This window comes from Nasonia vitripennis, chromosome 3 (assembly GCF_009193385.2).
Source record: "Nasonia vitripennis strain AsymCx chromosome 3, Nvit_psr_1.1, whole genome shotgun sequence".
Taxonomy (NCBI): Eukaryota; Metazoa; Arthropoda; class Insecta; order Hymenoptera; family Pteromalidae; genus Nasonia; species Nasonia vitripennis.
The window spans coordinates 23,628,501-23,656,079 of NC_045759.1; the positions used below are offsets into that span (position 1 = coordinate 23,628,501).

A 27,579-nucleotide genomic window follows, 5' to 3' on the forward strand; every position below is an offset into this window, starting at 1 on the left:
AAAGTTCGATCTTGCGTGAAGGGGAGGTACATGGTATGTATGTTGTACGTAAAAATTTATATCCATTACAAAACGCTTTCTAAAAGCCGGGAGCAACGGTCGACCGCCGGCGCAGTGAAAAATACATAATAGATATTCTCCCCCGATAAATATCCAGGAGCAATATCCTCGGTACACGTACAGAGCGGGTATAACGACTTTTTTAAAAGCGCCGTTAAACAGTTTCGAGGATCAAGTCGCTGTGAGCGGTCGTCATTCGCATACACATTCCTCGATGTCCTAAACATATATATATATATATATATATATATATATATATATGAACTCCCTTACGGCCAATAACTGTCTGCATGTTAACCCATTTCAGCGCAGCTCATGAAAGTCTCTTATACACACTGCATCACAACGTGCACCTATCCACCTCCCAAGAAAGCGTCGTCGTCATCGTCACGGATTCCGCGCATAGATGATTTTATCGCGCGCTCGTCATTAAAAGCAACTAATGTCCGCCGGCGGAGTTTCGCCAACTTTCTTATCACTTCTCGCGCAGTTCCATAGGAGCTGAGAAAAACGGAGAATCGAGTTTTTACGGCCCGCACGCAATATCGCCCGTATAATAAAAGCCGTCGCTTACACGCGCAATGAAACCCGAGAAGACTCGCGAAAGAGGAGGGATGGGGGGGGGGGGGATAATAATACAGGAGAGAAGCAGAGTAGCGAGGTCTAAGGAGCGCGTGACAGGTTTTCCGAGAGTTCCAGCAGGCTGCAGATGTTTCAAAATTTACGGGTCCACATCACCGTCAAACTTTCGCTCTCTCTCTCCCTCTTTCCGCGCGTCTCAATCATTCACGAGCCTCCGCGTGCTCAGCGCACAATGTCGTCGCGCCTTTAACGTTTAACGACGCGGAGAAGAGCGAGAGCGGGACACACCCGCGTCAATCCGCCAATTACCGCACCGAGAGAGAGAGAGAGATTCTTCAGTAGCAGCAGGGGGGTGTACCTATATACACTTATAATACGTATAACGCGACGTCGTAAATTTTTTACGAGCTGCCCTCCGTGTTTTCCCGGCGCGTGTCGTCTTCGTCGTTGCGCGGCCGGATGTTTCGGGAGAGAGCTTTTGTTTCTTGCGGAGAAGGGACGGGGGTGTACGAGCTGTGCGCGCGCGCGCGGTGATTTTTTAGGGGACACCCTTTGTTTTTCGCGACTCCGTCGGAGACGAGGTGTGTGTGCGCGCGGAGCTTGGAATTCAATTATGCAAAACACGAGTATCGAATTTGTCAGAGTGAGAGAGAGCCAAATCTGATGGCATAGCAGTGCGGGAGAGTGGCCGGCGTAGTCGGTTTTAATCCATTACGTTATGAACTGCCGGGCCGGCGCGGAGCAGCTGACACATATCGGAAATGACAGACGGAAATTAAAGCGTTCGGACGACGCTCGTTCGTGGCGTCGTAAACGGCAGACGACGTCGCGTTCGTTTGCTAGAGCCTGTCGTGCGCTGAAATTGATTTAGTTTTTCGCCCTGCACAGCGCTGGCCTTTTTCCCTCTCTCTCTCTCTCTCGCTCTCTCTCTCTCTCTCTCGTTCTCTCTCTCTCTCTCTCTCTCTCTCTCTCTCTCTCTCTCTCTCTCTCTATCTCTCTCTCTCTCTCTCTCTCTCTCTCTCTCTCTCTCTCTCTCTCTCTCTCTCTCTCTCTCTCTCTCTCTCTCTCTCTGGCCAGCTTGGTTAATTTTTACGAGACGTCTCGTTTCGTCGGCCAGTTTTTTTTTCTTCCCTCTAGCTCCTAACCGACGAGTCGCGGAGTTTACTTTGGAGAGATTTTAATTGGCGTAGTTTACGTTTCGAGCAAGAAGAGCTCGACGTTTATTTCGTAGAAGATATTTGAATTTCTCCCTCGGTATATCCTCCCGCTCGCGAGTGAAAAATCGCGATATTCTATATACCCCCGCGCGTTTACGTAATCGCACGAATAAGCCTCCCGTCAGTTGCGCAACAGCAGCTCTGGCGTAACGTCTCTCTCTCTCTCTCTCTCTCTCTCTCTCTCTCTCTCTCTCTCTCTCTCTCTCTCTCTCTCTCTCCTCGTCCGAGAAATTCAAAAGAGGACACAGAGAGAGAGAGTGAGCAGCTCTCGGAAAAGCTCGTCATCGAAGAAGCGCCTGCAGAGGAGCTTTTTTCTCTCTCTCTCGTCTCCGATGAAAAATCGATTGCGCCGCTCGCGGAAAAGAGGGATTTTCGAGCGTCGCGCCGTTAAAGCCGCGCGCATACGCACCGGCCGTTTTACGCGCGCAACAATGGGGATGTGCGTTGCCATGGGAATAAGCCGCGAGGCTGCCTTTAATGGAGAGACGAGCGCTGCGGCGCTAGGAGCTTCGATGTATTCTATGAAGCTCGGGATCAGACCTTATCGAGTTTGCATTCGAATTTGTGTACGCGTCACGCACTGTATACATCGCGTGCGTCTTCGAGCGTAAAGGTGACGCGGGGAACAATGCGCAAGAGGCTGTAAAGCTCTGATTTATGTCAGTGAGGCTATGTGCAGCTCATAAACGCGATCGCGGCGGGAATGTACAGCAGAACTGGAATTGATAAAAAATACGCCGTCCAATCAATCGGAAACGTCGGGCGAAAAAGCGGAAATATCGAGTTTCATCTATACGAATATGCACAAATTGGGAATTTTACGAGAGAGAGCGCAATTTGCCGCGTGCACTGCAATAAAAGCTATTTCCAATCTTTCCGCTCCTCTCTGATAAAATTTAATTTCCAGTCACGAAAATTGCCTTTTTCTCCTCGCGAAACACGGGCGATTTTCCGAAAAATCGATGATCGTCTCCGCTCTCGGGCGCCTATAAATCTGCGCGAGCGACTTTTCTGCGGCGCGGGCGCGCGAGTGATAAATCAAGCCGGAATTTGTCCGCGACGCTCTTTATCCGCTCGGTCAAGCTTCAGGCGGGCGCAGGCACAAAAGAAGAGCCCCCGAAATCTCGCGCATGTTTCCCCGGCGATTTATCGCGGCCACACTCCGTTCTATACGCGCGTCGCTCTCGGCGCGTTATTAAATTCCTTGCCTAATTCGCCGGAATAACGGCCGTCGATTATACATTACACCGCGTCGATATAGTGACGGAAAAATAAACGCCGGAGAAAAGTTGATAATTTTCAGCGGAGTAGGGACGCGCAAGATATACCCAACTCAAAACAGGAAACCGGAGAAGGCGGATCCGAGTTTCCCAAGCTACTCGCCGTACATATACGTACACGCGCGTATAGAACGCCGCGGTTGAATAAGATCAAAAGACGGCCGAGCGGGGGCTGGTCTGTATTGCGGCTAATTAATTAATTAGTTAATGGTTCTGGATTGAATTTCGCGCGGTTGGGGGGGGGGGGGATCGCCTTTGGAAAGTTCACTTCGCGGGCCAGCGAATTAAAGAGCAAAGTTCGCCATCGATATACGCGCGCGAGAGTTAAGCTCGCACGCGGAAGTTATGTGTATAGCGCTGGTATATTATACTCCATAGACTCTCGCGTTGACCAAAAGACCAAAACGACGATCGATGCGCCTGTAAAAAATGAAAGTTTGACTTACGCGGCCGGGGCTGTTCAATTTTCCGCGCGAAAGTTCGTTTTTACAACGACACAATGGCATGGCTTACAATACACGCGGCGGTGGATAATTCAACCGAGGATCCGCGAACGCATTGAATTTAACGAGCAGTCGAAGAAGCCGGTCCCGTTAACCGCCGCCGTATAATTTCGTAATTCGAAAACTACCCGCGCTGAAACGCCAGTCGGGAATAAAAAGAGACGTAAAAGAGAGAGAGAGAGAGCACACGAAACAAGCGATATTTATTGCCCAACGCGCGCGCTCTCAAAAGCTCATTATAATTCGCTCTCTCTCTCTCTTATTTGTTCATCTCTCGGCCTCCTCCGCCGCTCTGTTCTCTCTCTCTCTCTCTCTCTCTCTCTCTCTCTCTCTCTTTCTCTCGCTCTCTCATGATCACCGGGCTGTACAAACACACATGCGGCGAGTGTATCCCCCCTTTGAGAAATATGATATCGTTGTGAAATACGATCGGGTAATGCGATAAAGTAAAATCGAATTTTACGGGCGCGCCGGCTCCGGCGAAAAAAAAAAGAATAACGGGGGCGCGTACGTACGCGCCTCTATAAATTCGCCGTTTTTACGATGATGACGCCGATGATGACGGCCAGTCGCGGCATGTATACGAGAGCGGTAATTTTGCGCTGCGCTGCGGCGAGGGATTGTAAAAAATGACAGTTTAGTGCAGCGCGTGGTTGGGAAGAATTCGCTAATTTCGATAATGAGACTTTGCGCTGCATGGCGAGTTTTATGGGGAGCAAATTTGAGGATGATTACGTTTATTGGGTTTGCCTCGAATGGCCGTAACTCTCGGCGAGTTTTGCGCCGCTTAATGAATTAACGGCCGCCTGTATGCGTGTATACATTGTGTAAGTTGAGAAAGGGGTTTTTTAAAGCGTAGACGGCGCCGACGACTGTGAAACGAAATTCGTGCGGGACGTGAAACAAATCACGCGACGACGACAACGACGACTGCGTATACACACGCCCACAAGAATCCCCGCTAATCAGACTCGATAATTGCTTCATCCAGCTTCCGGTAAATAAGAGACACCGTTAGCTACAACAAAGTGTCCTCCTCCGTCAGAGGACGAGTGTACACGCGGGGCTCTTTCCTCCGAAATACGCGCGGCATTTCGACGTAAGTCGCCGCGCTAGTAATTGGGAAAGTAATTGGGTCCTCCCTACCTCTCTCTCTCTCTCTCTCTCTCTCTCTCTCTCTCTCTCTCTCTCTCTTTCTCTCTCTCTCTCTCTCTCTCGCTCGCTCTTACTTAATGATCTTTCCTTCTCGTGCTCTTTGTCGCGGCGGCGGCGGTGGCGGCGCGTAATTAAGAAGCGACTGGCAACAATTTACGCGAGCCATTAGCGTTCCGCGGCCGGGACGGACATCGCTGCTGCTGCTGCTGTTTCGTACGCCAGCCCGGAAGTGCAAAGCTCTAGCTCTTGCGCGATGTCCCTGGCGGAGGTAAGAGGAAGACTCGTCCTGGCTTTTTATGTCCTCGAGACGACGTGCACGATCTGCTTGTTATTTTGAGGTATAAGGAAATTTATATAAAACGCACGTTTTAGCAACGAAATCAATGCTCTCAGAATTCACACAAGGAATATTTGCATTACTTATTCAAAGGACTTTATAGTCCGGCACGTATGTACACCCGCGTGCAGCAGGTACAGAGCGATGCCCGGTATTCTTCTGTAATTAATTTCCCGGGCTTTTAAGTGCCGAGCTTCATTATCCCGGTGTACTCGCGCGCGACTATTGCACAGCCCCGGAGGTAATAGCCAGAATTGTTGGCGTAGTTTCAGGAGGGGGCACCACGTCGAATACCGATTGAGTTATTTTCACTCCGCTATACTCGCACTTAAATTATTTTTAAAATAAATCACTTTTTCGAACACACGATATGAGCCAGACACGAATAACGAGCTGCAGCTATAAGTACAGTGCGAGCGATAGCGCTAAATCAATTCGCCGCGGCCGCAAAATTACCGCGCGTTCTTCAATCGTTAATCAAGTCGAGAGTATTCCGCAGAGCGGCGCAAGTTCCGCGAAATTCCAGCGAGCTCGCCGGAGGCATCCGAAAGCCGAATACGCCGGCATACAGTCCGAAAACATATACCTGCGGCTGACCGGGGGAATTCAATTTTCACGGACTCGCAGCGGCGCCACTAGCTGCCTCGGTTTTATCGGCCGCGTACGCGGACGAGCTTCGATTGGGGTGAGACTCTATTGGCTTCGGGGGGTATAATGCGGCTGTGCTGCAGTGGGACGAGGGGGAGATAAGTGGCCTGTACGGCGATATTTTTCAGTGCGGCTGCTACCGCTGTCCTGCTGCTGCTGAGGGGCTGTGAATTAGCTTAGATCTCTATCGACGTTATACGTCTCTGTCGATAAGGCTGTTTTCGAAACTTCCGAAGCAATACACTGCACTGCATGACGAAGAATAACGCGCGGGTTTATTATTTCCATGGAAATTCCAAATCAACTCATCATTTCAATCATGAAACGCATTTTAATTAAAGCAAAAATTGCTTCGCTCTCTGCACCGCCGGAAACAATTACACCGACAGCGGCGCTGTCAATTCAATTTTCCGCGGGTATACCCTGCAGCAGCGAGGAAAAAAAATCCTCGAAACAAAAGAGACACGCTCGCGCGACCGCTGCAGTGCGACTCGAACATTATTACGATAAAATCCCAAATGAAAAGCCATCAAGAAGAAAAGCATTTCCCGCTCTCGCTTCTCGGGGGAAAAAAAGAACCGCCAATGGGATTAAGAAGGTACGAAACTCGAGGCGCGAGATGACGAAGAAGAGGTCCCAATTGCAAAACTAGTCCTCCTACAGCAGCGACGTCGTATATCGCTTTCCTCTCGGGCTTTGTTTTCCTCGCGGCGCGGCACTCTCCCGATGGCGAATCTACGCCAGAGTGCATCTTTGCATATTCAAACCGACCGCCTACTCGATGTCTCCGGCGCTTTTAGCCGGCTCTCTCGCTTCCTTCTTTTTTAGCGCTGCACAGCAGCAGCTCAGCAGCTGCCTTCTGCTATTTGCGCTTAAGCTTCTTAGAGCGCCGTCGGGTTCAAATTGAATTAGAATTTTTGCATCTCGTCGCGTTTGTTTATCGGCTGTGCTGCAAAAACTAACTTGCTTTTGCTCATTGTCTCGCGGGAGAATTTTTCGTACTTTCTTCTTACACTGCATACCTTGCCCTCGTGCATTCCCTTCTTATGAAAATTTTAATCCCAGCAGCAGTGCGAGAGACGGAGAAAGTTCTCTCTCCGCGGGTGCGACCGAAATTTTTATTAAAATTTACCATCGTCGCGGGTTTTGTAATTCAGAGATACGAGAGAGAGAAGGACACAGCTTCAACGGCGACTAGTAATACTCGGTATTTACAAGCCTCGCGTCGTATCAGCAATAATCGTTACACTGTCCTCCGTCGGCGATTACCATCGCGAAAAAAGCCGATCTCATTAAAGCATCGCTCCTTCATAGCGCGGCGAAGTGCAAAAAGAGAAAAAGAAAGAGCCATAGTCGACAGAGAGGCTAATCAACCGCTGGCTAAAATGAACTCATCATACGGGCTAATAAAACGAAGCATAATCGCGGCCATAACACTTTTCGCTCCCTCTCCCGTCGGCGGAATTCCTACCACTCCGTTATACCCTCTCTCTCTCTCTCGATTTTCTTCCAGCCACGAGGGACAGAGCTCACCTTGCTTTTAATTATCGCGATTAATTAAGGCCTGTGTGTTGTGTATAATGCGGGAGGCTTCTCTCTCTCTCTCTCTCTCTCTTCGCTTGGGGAATTTAATATGTGCGCCCCGGACTAATCATCGGCGGCGGTTCTCTTCTGTTTCCGCGCTTTATATTATATCGCCCGCCCGCCCGCTCGCGCAAGGGATTTTCTAACAAAGCAGCGGCGCTGGTATACAGTGTGTGTGTGTCTGTATACATATACCGGTTTTCGGCGAGGCGCGTAATTTGTACGTTAATACACGCGGTGGAGAGAGAGAGAAAGGCGCGATTATCGCGAGGATGCAGACGGAAGAGTTTTATTGTCCGGTTGCGGACGATGACGCGACGAGTTTTAAGGTGAAAAGGGTATAGCGGCCGCATTGTTCTGAAAAGCCGACGACGACGAGCTTCTGGGTTTAATGGAGGGCACCCGCAAGGTGCATTAAATTTTTTTCCACCTCGTCTTTCTTCCTCGTTTATTTTTCGGCAGAGAGAGAGAGAGAGAGAGAGAGAGAGGGTTAAAGTGGATTATAATTTGGGCGAAGAACTGGGCTGGTTCGGAGGTGAAATTTATTCGCCTGAGTTGCAGAAAACACATTTTTGCGCGATGTTGCGGTTAAAGTTGCGCCGGCGATGATTCTTCTCCTGCTGGCCTGTTTTCTTTTCGTTGAAAAATTACGCTTTACAAGTTTTCGCATACAGGGCTACGCGACTTTTATCCCCGTGTAAAAAAGCCAGCTTTGAAGTTTACGCGTAAGCTTATAAACTTCGTGATTCCGGGTGGAAAATTTCGACGAAGAAGAAAAAAATTCAAGCGCGCGCTATTACACGCCTCTCCTCTGCGTCATCAAGACCGCGTAATAACTATTTCAATGTCGGCGACGTCAAGTATACGTGGTATAATATTTAACGAATAGACGCGGCTCGCGCTAGTGGAAAATCTTCATTTTCATGCAACGACGCCGGCGATAAAGCTCGCTTTTACGAGAGCCCGTCCGTCGCGAGCTGCATAGGGACTAAAGCTTGAATAATTTTCAATTATCCCGCGCATTATTTCGCTATATACGCGTTCCAACTCGTCAAGCTATATCCTAGGGAAAAATACGCGCGTCTCCGCTCCGTCAAGCGCGAGGCGTCTTTTGGCGAAGACACTTGGCCCGGGGCCAAGCTCTCGCGATCGACCGGCTTAATTAGTCCTCTCTCTCTCTCCCCGCGCTTTTTTCGGATCGAGCCGTGTGTAATCGTCTCCCGGAGATAAATACAAACGGTAGCGCAGCCGCACCGCGGAGCAGAAGAAGAGACAATCAGAGGCGTAGTGTTTCGCGTTTACCGCAATCTTAGAGCAGCGGGACAGGGTCAGCTTTGGAAGGAAGTCTCCGCACACAGAGATGCGGAAATTGAATCCCGCAATCGCGCGCTAACGTATGCATTGGATCCGAGTGTGTATAAGTGGACAGTGTCGAGCTCGGGGGCTTCGGGACTGTTCGCTCGGATATAGAGCCATTCTGTTAGGTACGTGTAGGCGGACGGATATGGAGCGGAGCACGTCCTTACACTGCGCGCAGCGCCCGAATGACTTGCTTCTCTCGTCGTTCGCTGATGCCCCCCCCCCCCCCCCCCCCCCGTCTGTCCCTGCGTCGTGAGCGCGCATTCTGTTATGGGGTTGCGGTCGAAGGGCTGTGAACGCGGGAGGGATGTTTATGGGATGCGCGCACGGGGTGCGGCTAATTAATCGGGCGAATCCCGGCTTTTCAAAGTTCGCTCGCGCCCGGCTCTGCATATAGTACGCCGCGGGTAAGTTGCTGCTGTTATATTATTCCTAGCATGAATTTTCGAGTATAAGAAACCGTCTGATATTTTTACTCCGATTTTTCTATCCATCCCCAGCATATCGACAAAGTTTTTCTCCTATAACCCGGCGCGTATAATCAACGATTCCAAATCCAAACAACAAACTCATCAGCTCTCTCGATGTGCCGCTTCTACAGAAACTCGCTCGATCGCCGAACTCCGCGCGCGGTATAGCTCCACGATTTAGCATGGTAATTCACAAAAACGACGCCGAGATGCGCTTCATACGCTCGGAGGAGCAAGATATTGGACTCGTCGCTGCAGCCACTCGCACGCATAATCAAGCCGAGACGGGGCTACGTGACCGCATTCCGCATTCCGCCCTACAACCTCTATCTCGAGATATCGCGAATTAATTTTAAATAAAGTCGCGCGCCCGAGCAGTCGATCAGCCGACTTTTTCGATTTTACGAGCGAAGCGTGCGCGCGCTCGACGCTGCTGATTAAATTAGACGATCAGCATCGGTTTCTATAGCATCGTGCTATGCGATTATGAATTTTTTCACACGATGTACATTTATTCCCGGAAATAGTTGCGTCTGTATGCGGTGTAATCGAAATTAAACGCGAAAACGAGTTCATTTGCATGAGAGCGCGAATTTCGTTTATGACATGTTTGCGTTACGATAAATCTTTCGACTGCGTGAATCGGCAACAATAGTTCTCGGCTGCGCGCGCCGGAATATAGGGGATTTAATTATTCGATGCGCGAGCGATTTTCATTGGCGTTTGCGGGGCGAAATATATTATAATTCAATTACCGCTCCTAAAGTATCGTCGCTCATGCTCGGGCAACTTTCATTCGCCCAGTCATTAGCTCCCACATCGGCCGAACTTGGCGTTTGTTCCAAGTTGCATCTCTCGCAGAGTAAACAGAGCCTCAGCGGCGCAAAATTTATGCATCCCCCAGTAGCACGAAGCGTCTTCGTTTTTCCGCTCGAAGACGACGAAGTAGGGCTAGCTCTCGAATTTATTTGTTTATACGCAGTAGGCGAGGGAAGACGAATGGCGTCGACTGGAAAAAAACACGCGGCGAGGGGGAGAGAGCCTTAAACAGTACTTTTGAAGAGGAAGGAGTATTTTACATTTCGCGGACGCTTGCGGGAAGTGAAAAAGCCGCGGCGGCCCGAATTTATGGGATTCGAGTGGACGGTCTATTCTTTATCGTCGGTTCGGCTTTGCTCTGAGACACGCGCGGGGGGACGCTCCCTCTTTCTCCGCTGCTGATACGCTTCGGACTGCGCAGAATGTGTTTTTCGGGGAGGGTTAACGCCGGCTCCTTTGTGCGCCTGTACACACACGGCGATATTTTTTCACCGTAAATAATTAGCCCATACGGACGCTACAGTGTAGGCGGCAATTGCCGAAATCGTGGGAGCAACGTACTCGCGACAAGAATTTTATCGGTACATGCCTCGAGAGTGTAAGGGCCTTATAGCTGCTTAAGAAACTCGTTAAACCGCGGGGGCCTCTCGACGCTTTTCTTCCGCGCGCGCGTATGGGCTTAGGCTCTGCCTCTCGTGAACGCTAATTACGCTCGTTATAAGTTATCCGCGACGGTCGTTAGCGGCTCGAGCATCCCGCCTTCTTCTCGCGCTTTACGTGTGCGTATAAGTGTATAAATACATGTATATAGATAGCATGGCGCGGAGCAGGTGTCGGAACGGCTCCTGTTCGTTATGGACGTCGCTGCGGGTTATGGACTCGTAAAGTCGAGTGCGGGGGTGTGCGTGCCTGTGTGTATAATATGGAGGAAGCGAGAGCACCGTGGCGATCGTAAAAAATGCAATTTTCTTCTCTCTCTTCCCCGCCGATAGAAGAGCCGCTGCTGTTCGTTTGCTTTCTGTAATTGTCGCGATTCGACGTCGTCGCATCGGCGGATTTATCGAGGCCGATTTTTTTACGAGGGAAATGATTTTCGCTTCTGCAATTTTTTAATTAAACGATCGAATCGCCGGGAATTTCGAAGGGTCGATGTAAAAAGCGTCGTATTAGCCGGCTCGTTTGCCGGTAATCACGCCGAACGCGCGGCCCTTCAGCGATTTCGTATAAACTATAGCGCAAAATTCGCCGATACGCGCGCTGCACTGCTGCTGATTCGAGGATCGCCGGAAATAGGAGGCGATAGTCGTAAGCCCGATCGCTCTGTGTGTGGCCGCGGTATGGAAATTAGAGCGAGCGCTATTGCGATTAAATTTTAATTCGGAGAATCGTATGTACACACGAGCGTTTCATGGGTACAACGCCGTGAGAGAGATGTGGAGAGAGATCAGTGTAGGTTGTTAAAGATGATTATGATTATGCGTGTGTATGAGCGTTGAGCGGATGGATTAGTTAATTAAGTCGTAAACGTTAATTATCTCGTAAGCCAAAACTGCTTCCTCGATACATACAGTTGATCTGATAGTTTAGAATACATGTGCGAATTAAAAATTCAAGGCAAAAACTATCCATACCAGCCATACACACCTTGAAAAAGCGGCAAAGCGCGTGTAATCCAGGCTGCACCGCCTCGAAACTTCAGCGATTTCCTCGCGGTCGGTTAGCGGATTATGAAACGCGCGCAGCTATTATACCTTCCCATCCACCTAACAACAACAACAACAACAACAACAACAACAACAACAAGAACTACAACAACAACAGCGGGGCGCATTACCTTACGCGCAAACCCGCGCACACACATACAGGGAAGCAAATTAAGTTCGCGCGTAATTAGACCCGCCCGCGCACGCGGAGTAGTACTATCGGTATTCGATTGACGTGTGTGCGCCGGGAGAATTTCCGGGCCGCCTTGCGCGTATACGTATATATCGGCCGAATTATTAATTCGGCGAACGCGTGCATACATATTAATGGATTATACGCCGCCGCCGCAGTAGCAGCAGCGGTACTGTTCAGGACTAGTTTCGGGACTCGAGTAAAGGCTGCGCGCGAGAGCTTTATGATTTCGCGTTATGGATAATCGCTCGACGAGCTGAATGCAGATTGCGGCGGTCGCGTCGGGTTTTCTAATAGCTCGAGTGCTGCTGATGGACTGCTGCTCTGTGATCGTCGCGCGGTATTAGAAGTTCTCTCTGTCTCTCGTGTTAGATCGAAAATTTCTCCACACAACACACAAGTCGATTTGCCAAGCTCGCGTCTATCCGCAGAACGAGTATACAAAAAGCGAATATACCCAGAAGCTCCGCTCGCGGATTCACCGGCGCGGCTCTTTTTGCCCAGAAGCCGCCGCGCGATTTACTATAATCGCGTAACCCGGTCCCCGTTGCATTGTTCGCGTATTTCGGGGACGGGATAGTGTGTGTTGCGGACAAAAAGACCCCGATTCCCGTTTTTCTCCCTACTCCGCGCTCACACACACACACACACACACACGGCGATTATCTCCGAGCGAGTCTTCTCTCCTTTCTGGCCGAAATCCGATTCTGCTTAATGGCCGGGAGCCGAACGTATGTATGTATAGCTATCGCTGAATGCCCGAGTACCACGAGCTTTTTCACTCGCTCGAGAGCTTTCCAATCGTTTCTTCGGCTGGAAATCGAGCGATGGCTTTATTGCAGTGTTCCTTCTTGTTTTTCCGGGAGAGATCGATGACGAACGCCGAAATTCATACCGATCAGAACGAAAGGGCTCGTTTGCAGGCTATTATCGCTTGCGAGCTCGCTTGTTTCCCTCTATATACGCTTCGTGTGTCCGCGAGCGAGAAAAGCTCCGACATTTTTGCCAAAATCCTATTTTACGTCGAACAAACGCGGGCATAGCAGTAGATCACGTCGGCAGACGAAAAAAAAAAACACGGACAAGCTATACAGCGGAACGAGGAAATCAGGTTAAAACACGAGCCTGCGCCGTTTTACCGCCTCTCGTACGCGAGCGCGCACACGCGATACAAGGCATATTCTAGCTGTTAATTGTCGAAACAAGCTCGGCGCATAAAACGAATTCCGCGTCGATTATACCCCCATAGATTCGCTGCACCTGCTTCGCGAACAAACAAACAAACGAATCGCCTGTCCGTGCGCGTCTATAGACGTATACACAGGATCCCTCGTAATTGAGGTCCTCGGATAATTGGTCTCGGATTTCGCGTCGGCGGGGGAAAACGAGACGAATAATTAATGCCCTTTTCCGCTGCGTCTCAGGGTCAAGCCGTGCGATAATACAGTTTTGCGTAGGTGTGCGCGAGTAAGACGACGCGCCAAGAAGATACACGTAACATATATAGAGAGAGGATTTAGTGTACAGGCGTGATACATCGGCGACGCGTGCGACGCGGGCTTTATCGTGACGGAGATGAGAGTCTCTTTCTTCGAGCGGGGATTAATTTCGTTTTATTATACGGCTCTTGTCGAACGGCTCGTGTACGTCGCGGGGATATATCATACGCACTACTACGTGTTTAATAAATGTGCGCGCCGACTTTTTCCAGAGGGGACATATTGTACGGGAGTTTTATGGTGCGCGCGCCGGGGATTTATCGCAGGGATGCGACGATTCTCGATAATAGGACAGAGAGAGAGAGAGCGACTATTTTTATCAGAAAACGTATAATATATAGGTCCGCGTTTTAATTGATCGAGAGCTGAGGAGAGCAGAAGAAGAAGAAAAGAGATCGGCTCGGAAAAAACTCGCGCGCTAATAAAGCAGCTCCGAGCAAGAAGCTCGCCTATTCCCTTTTCCGATAGCCTATCTTCATTAAAATCTCCTGCCGCGCTCGATTACATTCACTTATCCCCCGGCGAAGCCACTCAAAATCCTTGTTCCGCTCAACTACTTCTCTCTTTCACTCTCGTTTCACATTTCATTGCTCGGCCCTAAATCCGACGGGGAAAAAGGCGGACGGCGATATCTCAATAATTCCCGTAATGAAGCGGAAAACTCGTTTTATAGCGGGCAACACCCGCTCGGTCAACTCAGCAGAAGCCCGTGTGTGCTACAGGGAGAGAGAGAGAGAGAGAGAGAGAGAGAGAGAGACCTTAATAAAGTCAGCTCTCGAGTAGAGCGGGAAAGATGGGAAGGAAGGAATCCCTTAGCCTCGTCGTCCTCCGAAATATCAGTCTCCCGGGTTCGTCTCGTCATATATAGGGAGTGAAGTAGGAGGAAAACAATAAAATCGACCTACGCACACACACACACAGCGAGCAGTCGATAAAATCGTCAATTTCCCTCGGACACGGCTGCTTGACCCCCGCGGGCGAAAGGTCTCTCGGATACGTCTGCGTGTGCGTGGGTCCAATCTTCGGATTTACGAAGGAGAGCCTTTTTTCCTCTCGAGGGTGTGTCACGGAATTTCGTATCATAACTCTCAATTAAAGAGGCATTTCCTTTTATTTGAAAAAATTATCAAAACTCGAATCTCCGAATACCACGAAAAACACCTCTCTCCCGGCGGCCGAGTTCTCAAGCCTATAACGACGTTGTTGCGGGGGTGGTCGTCGTCGAGACCGGTCAGGCGGTAATCCTTCCCGGCGGCGGCGGGCACGACGCCGAGCGGAAAAACCGGCCCATCGACGGGGAGAATTACGGCGCCGGCGAATAATTGGGTTATCTCATAGTCGGGAGCGTTCGGGATCGGACCTCACTCAGCTGCCGCTTCTGTGGGCGAGATTCGATCCTGCCGCTGTTGGGTCATGGTATTCAATTTGTCCCTGCGCGGTGACGCGCGATTTTTCCCGACGCCGCGAGAGATCAACGACGGAGGAGCCGAAGCTATACAAAAAAAGCACGGATCGACGTGCAAACACAGGAGGCGCATTACGCCCTCCTCAAATACGAGAAATATCAACAGCGGAGCTATAAGCCTGGAAGGGGGTACATATCGCGCGGGCAAACAAACTCGGCAAAAACATCTGCGCTCGCGCCAGCCAAATGAAAAGCTAATACGGAACACTTTCCCAAGGCAAACACACGGCAGCAATGCTTATCACCTCTCTCTCTCTCTCTCTCTCTCTCTCTCGCTCTCTGTCTCTCTTCCGATCGTAAAACCACGCGAGCATCTTCGGTTCTCTCTTCCTTTTCCATCCGCACTTTCGCTGCACACGTTTTCTCGCACCTTTGTTTTTCCCCCGTTTTATCTCGAGTGTGTCGGTGTGTGTATCCACTCTCTCTTTTCTGAAAGTGCTGCGAGTCCACCCCGAGAAAATTATCGTCTCTGCTTTTCCCGGGCTGCTGTGAATTTTTTGCAGGTTTTGCCCGACGAGAGGAGCGAAGAAGAAGAAGAAGCCGTTGCACTTTCTTGTTTTACACTCTCGAGGGCTGATTTCGCTCTCGACCCGTGTGTAGGTGCAAATGGCTTTGTCGGCGAGGGGAAAAGGGGGGCGGCTTGCGGATTCGAAGAAGAAACTCGAGCCTGGTTAATACCATCGCACTTAGGTTGTTCGGTTCCGACTCTGTGCGGACTGGAATAACGTACGAATTCCCGTTCGTCGAAATACGCCAAAAGCTGGTAATATTCGACGTCCGACCACACGCGGGACTTTTCTACTTACGCTACTCCGCGTAAGTATATGCGCGGCAGCAAAGCTTTCACGGGCCATTATTTCGTTTATAAATAAACGCCGCGGCTAAAAGCTCGTGTTAAATATTTTAGAGTGATTTTTTTCCCATTCGACACGCTGACCATCAGATCGAATACTCGTGAATAATTTCGGGACGCGCGATGCTTCTTTTCCAACATAGCTCCTAAAAGTGAAAAATTCAAAATAAAAAAGACATCCATTTCCCCGATTCAATAACCGTGGCTTGTTCGTTAAAAATACGTCCTATTGAAAAGCGCCGCCTCGTTCAGACCAGACCCGAGCCTCGATAGTCCATAATCAGCGCCGCCAATAATCTCCCGATGTAAATACACAGTCGAGTGGCCCTGTTACAAGAACTGCTCTTCGGAGGGAGAAGGAGGAAAGAGAGAGAGAGAGAGAGAGAGAGAGAGAGAGAGAGAGAGAAAAGCAGCAATAAGGAGCAAGCGTAATGAAAAGCGCCGGCAAAGAAAAGATGCGCCGTCGATGTCAAGCCTGCAATCCTATCCTCCTAGGCCACTCGCGAATATTAGCATGAAAAAGCGAGGAAAATAATAAAGAGAAAAGCCTGCCTGGTTGGATATTGAGGGAAGCATCTCTCTCTCTGCCCCTTTCCACAATCGAATAGTGGTAGTGGTGTATACGAGTGATTCCTTCGCTCTCTCTCTCTCTCTTACTCTCTCTCTTACTCTCTCTCTCTCTCACTCTCTCTCTCTCTCTCTCTCTCGGAATTAAAAATGTTTTCCTCGATATCGTAAGGAGAAACGGAATAATTCATATCGAACGTCGTCGTTTTAATGAGCCTTGTGCGCGCTGCCTCTTTTTCTGCAGCCCTTTAAAATTGTCTACGCGCACAGTTTTCGCTCGCCGAGATTCCTCTGATGCTCGAGCATACTGATCGACGAAATAAGATATAAAAAGCCTCGCGTCCCTCGACAAACAGACGCGCGACAAGGATCGTCGTAATGTCATCGGTTCAGAACAACAACATCCGCACAATATGCGGCAGCAACAGCCGGTTGTGGGAATATGACTGTACGCGCGCACGCGGGGGCGAGGCTTTATTGCTGCCGGCGTGTAAACGTCGCGGGTAAACACGAGTATACACAGAAGACGAGCTATTAAGGCAGCTCCTCTCTCTCTCTCTCTCTCTCTCTCTCTCTCTCGTTGTGCTGAAGGCGTAGTTTGCTACAGCGTAGAGAGCGAGCGAGCGAAGGGAATTACGCGGTGCTTATTGTCGTGCGGCGGCGGCGGCCGTGGGAATGTATATAGCGGAGTGTTGATTTTTGGCTGCCGCGATGCTAATTTATGCGCTTTAAACGAGCTATTAAGACACGTATATAGGTAGCGGCGAAGGCCCGCATCCAAAGCAGAGTAGAAATCGAGCATCAAAGAGCAAACAAAGAGAAGAGAAGAAGTACATTAGCCGTCGAAGTGTAGCGCACAGAGGAGAAGCAGAGAGCAGTAGCAGTGCGGAGGAAAGAAAGCCCGCATCCTTTGTCTGGAAATCGAAGCGGACGTTTCTCGCGCGTCAAAGGTCGAAGAGAGAGAGAGAGAGAGAGAGAGAGAGAGAGAGAGAGAGAGAGAGAGAGAGAGAGAGAGAGGAGTCGGCTCTACACAGACGTATATAGAGTGAGGAGGACAAACTAACTCCCGCGTCTAGGAAAGAAGCGCCGGCATTGGGTCTGACAGTGGAGGATGAGGGAAAACGAGATCTCGGCCGGCATCCCCTGGAGTAGTAGTGCGGAGGCTTGATGAGAGAGAGAGAGAGAGAGAGAGGCGGCAGAGAATGCGAAAAATTAAGGAGAGCGAGGGCGACAGCCGAGGCTTAATTGTGTCGCGGAAATGCTCAGACAGACGGATTCCTTTAATAATGCAACGCGAGTGTACGGCTCTATTCTCTCTCTCTCTCTCTCTCTCTCTCTCTCTCTCTCTCTCTCTCTCTCTCTCTCTCTCTCCTCTATTCGCGAGAGGACTTTATCCTGCTGGGGCTAGTGTGGGCGAAGGATTTTATAACGACTCGCGGGTGATGTGGGCGAACGTTTTTTTTTCAGGACAAAAAAAAAGAAGGAGGAGAAGAACGCCCGCGAGTATCATCGACATAATAGAGTCTCTCATACGCACCCACAGGATATAGAGAGCGAAGAAGAGGAGCAGAAAAGTTCCGCGCGTTTTAAATCAAATGTTAAAGTTGCGTTGCAAGTTCGCCTACTCCCGGGTAACTTAGATGCCTGCGCGAGTGCAGAGACTTATTTTGTTTGCCAACTTGCTGCGCGCAAACTGTTTGCATGTTGAGATTAAGTTCCCCCGAGTGAAAATGATGTTGTTTCGCCAACCCGTGCGCGTATAATAAAGTCAAAATGTTAATTCGCCCTCGTCGCTCGTTCGCTGATATATTATAATATATACTTATAATAAAAGTAAAAAATCCAAATTTAATAAGCGAACGATCGATCGAGCGCGCGTCCGAAATTTTTGGAATATAAGCGCCCGAGTACACACAGTGACTCTCCCTCTCTTTGAAGGATCATTCTCTGTGAGCCTCCAGTCAGCCGAGAACGTAATCTGTCTGGGCCTCGCGGCAGCGTCGCGACGCTTTGTTTTTCTTTTCCGTCTCGTTTTCTTCCTGGCTCCTTTTTCTCCTCCTTTTTTTTAAATCAGCCTGGATCTACCGTAAATCGCTACTTCTTTGGCCGTACGGCTACAGCAGCAGCTGTTCCCGGAGGAGACAACGCGCTATAGAGTTGTCCCTCACGGGCAAGCAATTTCACTTTTGCCGCGGCAAGTGCGCGCGCGCCAACGAGCCGAGAATTAAAACGATGTTTGCTGTAGCTTGTACCCCCCCCCCCTCCCCCGGATTTATAAACAATGATTTTCCGACATGGTCCGTCATTCCCGCGAAATCCGTTTTAGTAACGCACTCGATTATATAGCCCAGCTCGGATTTAATCGAAACCAGATTATACGTCGAAATCCCAATTTGAATCCCTCGTGCGCGCGCGGGAAAACAAAAAATCGATATTAACGCGACGTGATGTTCGCTCGACGTTATTAACGAATCAGTAGCCCATCAGTTGTCGCTCGCTAATTACGCGCGCGGAAGAGTCGAGTTTACACACACACACAGCTAAGCCCTGGCTTTCAGAGAAAAAAAATCAATTTATTAACATCGCGCCTTTCCTGCCTGATCCATATTTACGAGTCGCGTTGATACAGACAAATGGTGTGTGTGTGTATGTGTGTGTGTGTGCGCGTTCGCAGACGCGCATACGCTACTCTCTTTCTCGAACGTTAATGTCCCTGCGCGAGCTCGTAAATAAAGCATCGACGAGCCGCGGGATTAGCGCGCGCGAGGAGAAAATTTCGCGAGTCTTCGAGCGCGGAGATTTATGTGCCGAGAGTATAGTTTCTTTCTCTCTCTCTCTCTCTCTCACTCGTCTCGGATCTCGCTCTCGCGGAAGTGAGGAATGATCGGGATAACGGTTTTTCGCGGTTTTAATTACCGGGGAACGCCGGAGAGTGCTCTCGCGGTGTATTTTTAATCGAACGTTTTTTACACGCCCAAGTTTTCCACTAATGAAGTCCCGCGTATACCGCGTTATATAAATTGGAAACAAGCCGAAGCCAAAAATTTAATTAATATCGAGTATATATAACACATCGCAGTGCGCGGAAGCTTCCGACCAATAAACGTATAGAGCAATCAACTAAAAGGAACTTATCGGGATTCATCAATCATCAATATAACACAGAGTGCGCACAGCCGCCGACGCTCTGTATATTGGAAGCGGCGCGAAAGGCTTCGTTTTATAAAAGCAAAGCGTAGTATACACGATACAGATGCGATCGCTCGGAAGTGAATTTCGCAAAAGGTCTTCCGCGCGATCGAACCGTGCTGTGCGCGTATTCGCAGAATTTTTTCAATCAAAACCTACACGTAACTCGTGAACTTACCGAATGCCGGCCAGCGGCTGCGACCTGCAATCAGAAAATGCTCGGATTAATCGAGTGGCAATCATCGATATTTTCATTCGTGCATATCTCATGTCAGGCGTAAATAGAATCGCTGTAAATTTTAATTCGACATTCCAGGAACGGAGCGAGAGCGCGCCAATCGAGATAATCGAACGAGTGATATAATTCGACGCCGCGCGGGCGATATATATATATATATATATATATATATATATATCTTTTATAATTGCATTGTCACAGGCCCTGCGGATGGTGCGTGTTTATTTTTCGAGTAGGCCGGCGCGGAGGGCTCGAAAATCATTCGCGGTCGAGTTCGCATGACAGTTTTTAATTGCGACTCGCTGCGATATCGTATATTTGTACCTCGTGTATATTCGCGATAAATTAAAAATATTTCCATGCGCGCGCAAGTGTCAGAGGCGGTAATGTATTAATCGCGCAGCTTTCGGGGGATATTTTAATCCCTCACTGTCTTCCCGGCTTTTCACCTTATACACACTCACTTTTTCGCCGAGCTCATCTTTCACTGTCTTAGCCCGTAGTGCCCCCTCTCCCGCGCACTGACCCAATTCTCTCTCTTCTCTCCGCACCTCTGCACTATCTCACTCTCTGCTACGTACACCTATTATTCTTTGTTTGCTCCGCGTTTTTTTCTAAATTCCTTAGATACACCGCCTTTTAGAATTAACCTCGTTTACCCTCTCTCTTACTCTCCCTTTTTCTAATTTTCCCTACAGCGTTTTTAATTTTCCCTTCCATCCTGTGTCTTCCACTTTGTTACCTCATTTACTTTTTGCCCCGCCATCCCTCACATCTCCTTTAGCTGTGTGTCGAAAAGAGCGCAAACTTTTTTCTCCTCTCGCGTGTCTCTCTCTCTCTCTCTCTCTCTCTCTCTCCCTCTCTCTCTGTTCCGCTACACTAAACAAACGCGCACACAAGCGCCGAGTACGTAACGAAGGTAAATTTTACAAACCCCGAGATTCCATAGCTGCGTCGATTTTAAAATACCCATTACATATTTCGACTCTACCCCGTCGGCTGCGCGCAATATTCCCGCTTATAATTGGAGCTTGCGCGCGCGGGGGGGCTTCGTTAATGTCACTCGTCGGGGAAAATGATTGAGTATTTGCCGTTTCATTTATTTTAATCCAATTGAAAACGATCTGACGGCGGCTTTTTCCCTTTTGCTCGGTAGCAGTAGCGACGGCAGCTCGTTATGCAGTCGCCGCTGCTTTAACGCGGCACCGGCACGCGAGAGTGAATTTTTGCGCCGCGAGTCGTTAATATCCATTTCTTCTCCGGCGAAAGAAGGAGCGTCGGCGACGGCGGAAGAAAAAGGTTTGTAATCGCCGAGGATTAATTGGGAAATAAGATGGCCGATTGCGACTCTCGCGTGAGCTCAGGCTGTATACGCTATGGAACGAGCGGACGGGGGTACGCTTTTCAATCAGCGTTCCTGCTATCGTTTAAAATTTTAATCTTTAGATCTTTTAAAGAATAATTATAAAATCTCTGTTTCAGCTCGTAGCTAATTATATACGACGAGTAGATTACAACGTAACGAACCTCGTTACACCGAGTATACAGCAACATTTTTAAGTACACACAGGCGCGTATAAACAAAAAACAAAGCATGCAGCTTCTCTAACGCGCAGCCGCTTCCGCTTAATTCCGCCGAATTAACATTGAATCCGCTCTCCCTTCCCCTCCACAGAATGTAATCGCGTCATTGTTCCATACATCCCCGAGCATTCGCGCTCACATTTTAATAAGCCAAGAATATCCCGGCTATCGAAAAAAGACCGCGCGCTGGCCGCCTAATTACAGTCTCGAGTTCTCCGATACTCGGAGAAATATTCATCTCTCTCTCTCTCTCTCTCTCTCTCTCTCTCTCTCTCCGGCACTCGTACTTACACACACTACTCCCCCGAAAAAAAATTCAAGTTCAAGCTCCCCCTGCGCGCAAAAATAAAGAAAACTTCCGCAGCAGCGGCAAACGCATTAGGCGCGCCCGGGCGAATTCTCAAAAGGAGAGAGCCCCTCTCGCAAAGAGTCCGAGACTTAAATACACGCGGCATTGGCACATCGGACCGCCGCGAAAGTCCGAAGGGGATCCTCGAGAGCCGGAGCGGCTCTAATATGCCTTGAAGCCCTCGCTGCGCGCTGGAAAAACGTATAGACCGAAAGGCTTGTGTGCGTGGAGCGGTAGATATTATAGAGAGGGCGAAAATTACGCGGGAGATTACGCAGAGCGAGGGATAAATAGACGGATATGGGTATGGGCGTACTTTGCGGAATTTTCACTGCGAATGAAATCCGAAGGCAGCTTTAATTCTCTTCTCCGTACATACGCGGTACACACGAGAGGAAAGAGATCGTATAACGAGAGAACGTAGAGCAAGAAGGCGATATTTCCCGCGAGCGGTCAGCCGAGTGATAGCAACCGTCCTCCGCAAGCTGCGCCGTAAAAGTCCTGTTTACGAGGTGTTGCCGCGGCTATCTTGACAATTTCAATAGCGCGAAATCAATAGCGGCCGCTCCTCCCGGCTCGTTGCACCGAACTTACACGCGGCTGCCGGGGGGATGTATGTCCTTTCCGCGGAAAACATAAATTCCTGCGCGTAGCTCATGTGCGGCTGCATTATTCATGTGTGAAATCGATACGCGTAAAAGCGACGTTATATTTTAACTCGTCCTCGTTACTTTGTTTTACTGGCCGCGATCGTAAAAAGAATTGTTAACAGTAAGTTGGAGCTGGCGTGAAGTTTGATATTCGGTGAAGAATTTATTGAAATATTACACCGCGGACACGTTGCGAGAAATATGGATATAATAAACATCGGGTAAATATCGAGGCAATATTTGCTCGAAACAAACGGCGGCTATTTGTTTGTCGCAAACATACATTTACTTTATTAACCAGAAACGTAAACCAGAGCGCGTCTCTGTGTGTGTGCATATTATACAAACAAGCCGCGTACGATATATTTTCGATAAAACAGCTCTCTCGGCACGTAACGAGACACAGCAAACGTAATTCGAAAAATGAGCTGAGCCTGCAAGCATTATCCGCGAACAAGTTCATCTTCGACGAGTCGAATTATCCCCGCCGACTTTTTCGGCTTCTCTCGAAATTTCGCGGACGACGATCAACGCTTTTCCCGCAACGCGATCCTGCCCTTTTCCACTTCTGGGGCGGAACGTACGTCTTCTTTTACGCTGTTCTCGAGGTGATCGCTTCTCTTTCGCCGAGCGCGGGTTTCTCCCTCTCTCTCTCTCTCTCTCTCTCTCTCTCTCTCTCTCTCTCTCTCTCTCTCTCTCTCTCTCTCGCTCTCGAGCTTGACGTTTTTTGCGCGCCGAGCGGAGCGACGGTCTGATCGATCTCGGCCTTTTCTACTTGTAATTGAACTTTATTTCGTATACGGCGCGGGCTCGGCTGTTACCTTTTCTTCTCCTTTTCTCGCGACTCGTCAATGCGCACTTCCTATGCGTCGTCGTCGTCGTATAAAATTGGACGCAGTTTCGAGTGCGCGCTCGAAATTCAAAGCGTCGTATCTTTGCAGAAAAGAAAACAGGAGAAGCCGAGCTCCGTCGACGAGCCCTCGATGATAATGAAGCAATAAAGAGCCCATCGACGCGCGAAGAAACCGTCCGAAAAAAATAGCCACAAAGCCTCGCGTTCTACCCCCTTTGGGCGTAACAAAAGCAAGACTCCTCGAAAAAGCAGCTTGCGGAGCGCATTTTCACTCCGTCGTCCCATCCCCCGTTCAAAACAATATTCATTCCTCGTCAAGTCTCATTGCGAAAGTCTCTTTGCAGCGGCAGCAGCGAAGACGGGAAATAAAACTAAACGCTTATAGTCAATTAAGAAGCTCAAGGGCCGTCGACGAGCAGGAGGAGGAGGAGTAGTAGGGGGAGGGACGAGGTAATGCGCTCTTTTCCCGGAAGTCCCGAGGATCGTCAAGGAGGAATTAACGAAAAAGGGGAAGCACAGCAGCAGCAGCAGCTTCTTGAGGAGCAAACGACGACTCGCGTCTTCCTTCCGCCCCCGTTTGATTCCTTCGATGGAAGTAAACCGGTGCAAGAGGGGGCGTATACCTTATACCCAGCTCCTCTTGTTCAAATTCTTTTCTTGCCCTGCAGTTCGCGACGACGTAATTACGCGAATTGAATGGGGGAGGAAGCGCGTTATGATGTTTCAATTATTCAAATGAATACACGGGCCAGAAGTCAAACGTCTCATCTTCGTTATACAGAAATCGAGGGGATCGCGTTTAATTAATGCACAAGCTCCCGTTTTTTCATCCTCCTCATATCGAGTGCAACGATCACGAGTATCCATAGAATTAGCGTCTCGAAGCTGCGCAGGGCCGGGGATTCCAGCGCGGCGGCACACATCCATCCTCGCGCTAACAATCTAATAAATCAAGACTCGCGAGCGCGCAGGTGACTGCGTTGCAGCAGTGGCACAAAGCAAAGTGGCAATAACGGAGAGAGCGAGAGAACATAGCACTAAGGCGAGAGACATCGCAGTAAATACTCGCGAGCGAGCGAGCAGCGCTGGATTTCCCGGCGAAAATGCACCTACCTACTGTGCGCCAGAGAGAGAGAGAGAGAGAGAGAGAGAGAGAGAGAGAGAGAGAGAGAGAGAGAGAGAGAGAGAGAGAGAGACAAAGTGCGCAGAACCGGCGAGTCCTCCGGACGACCCACCGCGTGTCTGTGTTCTTATTTACAAGGCGGAGGACGAGTCGTGTTTTGCTGCTGCTCGAGACTATGGGGTGCTTTTCGGATTTACACGATGGTTAGGGATCCTACGCAGCTTGCGGTCCCGTTGTTGGGGGTATATCTCGGCATTTCTGTTTTTTCTATTTCAACCGATCGACTTCTGCACATCGACGTTTCCATGGATATTTCGAAGAGGCGCCAATTCACGTTTAATTGAAAAGCGGCAAATGCATTTTCAAAAGCTAACGAAGCCAGCCCCGTATACACGCGAGTCACACACTCCAATTATCGAAACATTTCGAAAAAACTCGACCTCTGCGAACAAAAAAAAATTTCTACGCGTCGAAATGACCGATCGGAGCTGCGGTTTCGCGGTCCGCGTCGTTATTATTGTCCGGCGCCGCGATCGTAAACCGCGCCCGCGCGCTTTTTATTTTTTACACACGCGAACTTCGAGCGCCGTAAAATTTCTCTTTCAAGCTTGACGCATCCCCTCGGCCGCGCGATACGAGAGAGGGCAGTCCTCTTTCCCGCTTTTTTTACGATTTGAGCAAGAAGTGCGCCACAGAGAGTTTTTTTGCGCGCCCAGTGTTTTTTACTGTCTTGTTGCCGTTGGTTCGGCTGTTGTTGCTTTTTTTGGACTATTTCGCGCGTTTGATGAGCCATTCTTTTTGCAGCGCTGCAGCGTTGCATTTCAATATGCAGATGCCGCTGCAGAGCTAGAATCAATTTGTTTTTGCAGCCGGCGGAACGTTATTATTCAAATCCACGCGAAACAACGTATATAGATCCGAGAAAGCAATCAGAAGGCCATTACATCAGAGCTGGCTTTCTCGCCCGAGAACACGAAGAATTTCCCTCGGCTGATGTATATATAGCGCAGTCGTCGCGCGTTGCATTGTTAATTCGGCTGCAGCGAGAGATCATCAGTAGCGAATCTCGTTTACAGCGTCTCTCTCGTGATGCGATTACGCCACTTTTCCCGTCGGCAGCGCCGAACTGCAGGGACGCTTAGATTTATGATCTCTGGCGCTGCGGAACAACACGATGACGACGAGAGAATCCTGTCCTCTTTTTTTCCTCCTTTTTTCTCCGCAGCCAGTCGAGCGACGACAATCCGCGAAATGAGCGAAGAACATCTGTCAGGCCGGAAGAATTAAGGAGCTCGACTCGGCGAGGCAAAAAAAATGAGGTATACGAGTAGCGGATTTCTTTTCCCTGTATACGTGTGTGTGCGGGTGGGTGGAAGAGAAAGAAATATGAGAGTAAACGGCAAATAAAGAGCGTAAATACAGCGTAATCCGACGACGACGTCTTTGTGCGTCGTCACGAGCTCGACGGGAGCATAACCGACGACGACGACGAGTTTGGAGGGATTTAAAATAATGGACGCTTAAGCTCCGCGGATCCGTGACAAATATTTGAATTTGAATAGCTACTCCTCGGCAGAGCACTTTTTTCGCGTGGGCGAGCGTCTTTCTCTCACTCCGACGTCTCGCTGCAATTATTACATTTTAAAGGCCCGCGAGCGATAAATCTATACTGACCAGAGACGACGTCGAAGGGTTGGGAGGAAGATTAGCTCGAATAATAACTGTCTCATCGACGGCTCTCGGATCGAGCGAACAAAACTAATTAAAGCGAGTTCGTCGCGAGAGAGGAGGAGGAGGAAAGTATAAGCCTGCGTGACGCGATGACTCAGCGATTTTAATTTCGGCTCCCCCGCCGCCGCATACGGCCATTAATACAGCCATAAATCGCCGGGAATCGGGATAGTCGCACTTGATTACGCCGCAAAGGACGAGTCGAGTGCGTGTATAGGTATCGCGCTCTCAAAAGCTCTCGAACGAAATATTCAAGCGCGTTTTGGAATTCTCAGTAGAGCGTCTCGAGTTTCTGTAAAATATATATACACCCGCAGAAAGACGTCTTCCAAGCCATTAACTCTGAAATCTCCCATCTTTTTCCCGGACGCATAGACGTCATTCCTCATAGCTCCATCCGCTACACGGAGACCTATAACCTGCGCGCTCCGGATAATCTCGCGAGCGTCTCTCCCTCTCTCTCTCTCTACCAATAATTTCGCGAAACCCTCTCTCTTGCGCGAGTGCGAGCAGCGAGGGATGTCGTTCCAATTTCCTCCCTCGTGCGACGAGGACGAATCTCGGAGCGTATCTTGATTTCCGAGTGGCTGGCTGTTCTGCTTCGCCTTTTGACGCCGAGCGAGCGCGCGGATATCGGAGACGCGCATAATGATTAAAGTTTTTACGAGGAGGGGAGCATCGCAGGGATGTTTGATGTCGAGAGATGCGTGCGGATAATGGCTTCGGGGTTTTGCGCCGCTGCTGCCCTTTTTTTCTCTGCGCTCTGTACTGCAGGGGTGTCTGGTTTACTAATTGAAGTTCGGGGATTTAGAGGGGGAGGATTAGATGTGTCGTCGATTTTCCGTGGGGAGGGATGAGGAGATTGGCTGGGACGGGGATTTGTTGCGGGTATTTATTGGCGTTGGTGACGACTATTTTAATGCGCGTCGATTGATTTGAATCAGATTGGGCTCGTTTTGAAATGGAAAAATTTCGTCGCTCGTATCAGGGTGAGGGGTGAGCGGGAAAGTGCCAGATAGCAGAAAGCCAGGAAAGTTGAAGCGGCCAAAATCAAACATCTAAAAAAAAGCCACCCTCCAGTGCAATCGCTCCCAGTCCAGCTGATCGCGGCGGCCGGCACTAATTAAAGAATCCCGAGTCCCGAGCCACCGACAGAACTATGCGGGTCAGAGGTGAGAAACAATCGACCCCCGCAGAGACATCCATCCCTACACAGCGCTGCGTTCCAATCGACGAAATAACCCATCGACCAAGGCTTGGCGCGACACTATACACCCCATCCTCTTCTTCTTCATCTCTTCGCGCGTTAATCAAGCGCGGCGGATCGACTTTTTTTCACACGGCGGAGAAAAGAAGAGGACACAAAGAAGAGAAGGTCAAGGGACAGCAGCCGGTGATCGAGCGATCGGGTGCAAATACGAAGGCGGAGTAGCGCCGCCGGTGGTTTCCGCCGCGCGCACGGCTAGATTAGATTTCCGAGAGGAAGTGCGCGCCACCGACGGTCCCGTCGGGTAAATACGAGTGTCTTGGACTCCCCCCCGACGACTTTGTTTCCGGGAGGTGGCTCA

The 27,579-nt window shown here is 49.6% G+C and overlaps 1 protein-coding gene across 6 annotated transcripts in view; it reads right to left on the minus strand.

Moving 5' to 3' along the window:
• LOC100120785 (homeobox protein 5) overlaps positions 1-27,579 on the minus strand; it is a 168,334-nt gene that overhangs the window by 89,787 nt on the left and 50,968 nt on the right. For 4 of the 6 annotated variants that reach the window (XM_032598274.1, XM_016984407.3, XM_016984410.3 and 1 more), the window contains one exon: positions 19,662-19,685. The exons of the other annotated variants lie outside the window; for them this stretch is intronic. In XM_032598274.1, the coding sequence (XP_032454165.1) occupies positions 19,662-19,685 (24 nt within the window). The remainder of the gene's footprint in view (positions 1-19,661; positions 19,686-27,579) is intronic. 6 annotated transcript variants of the gene reach the window in all.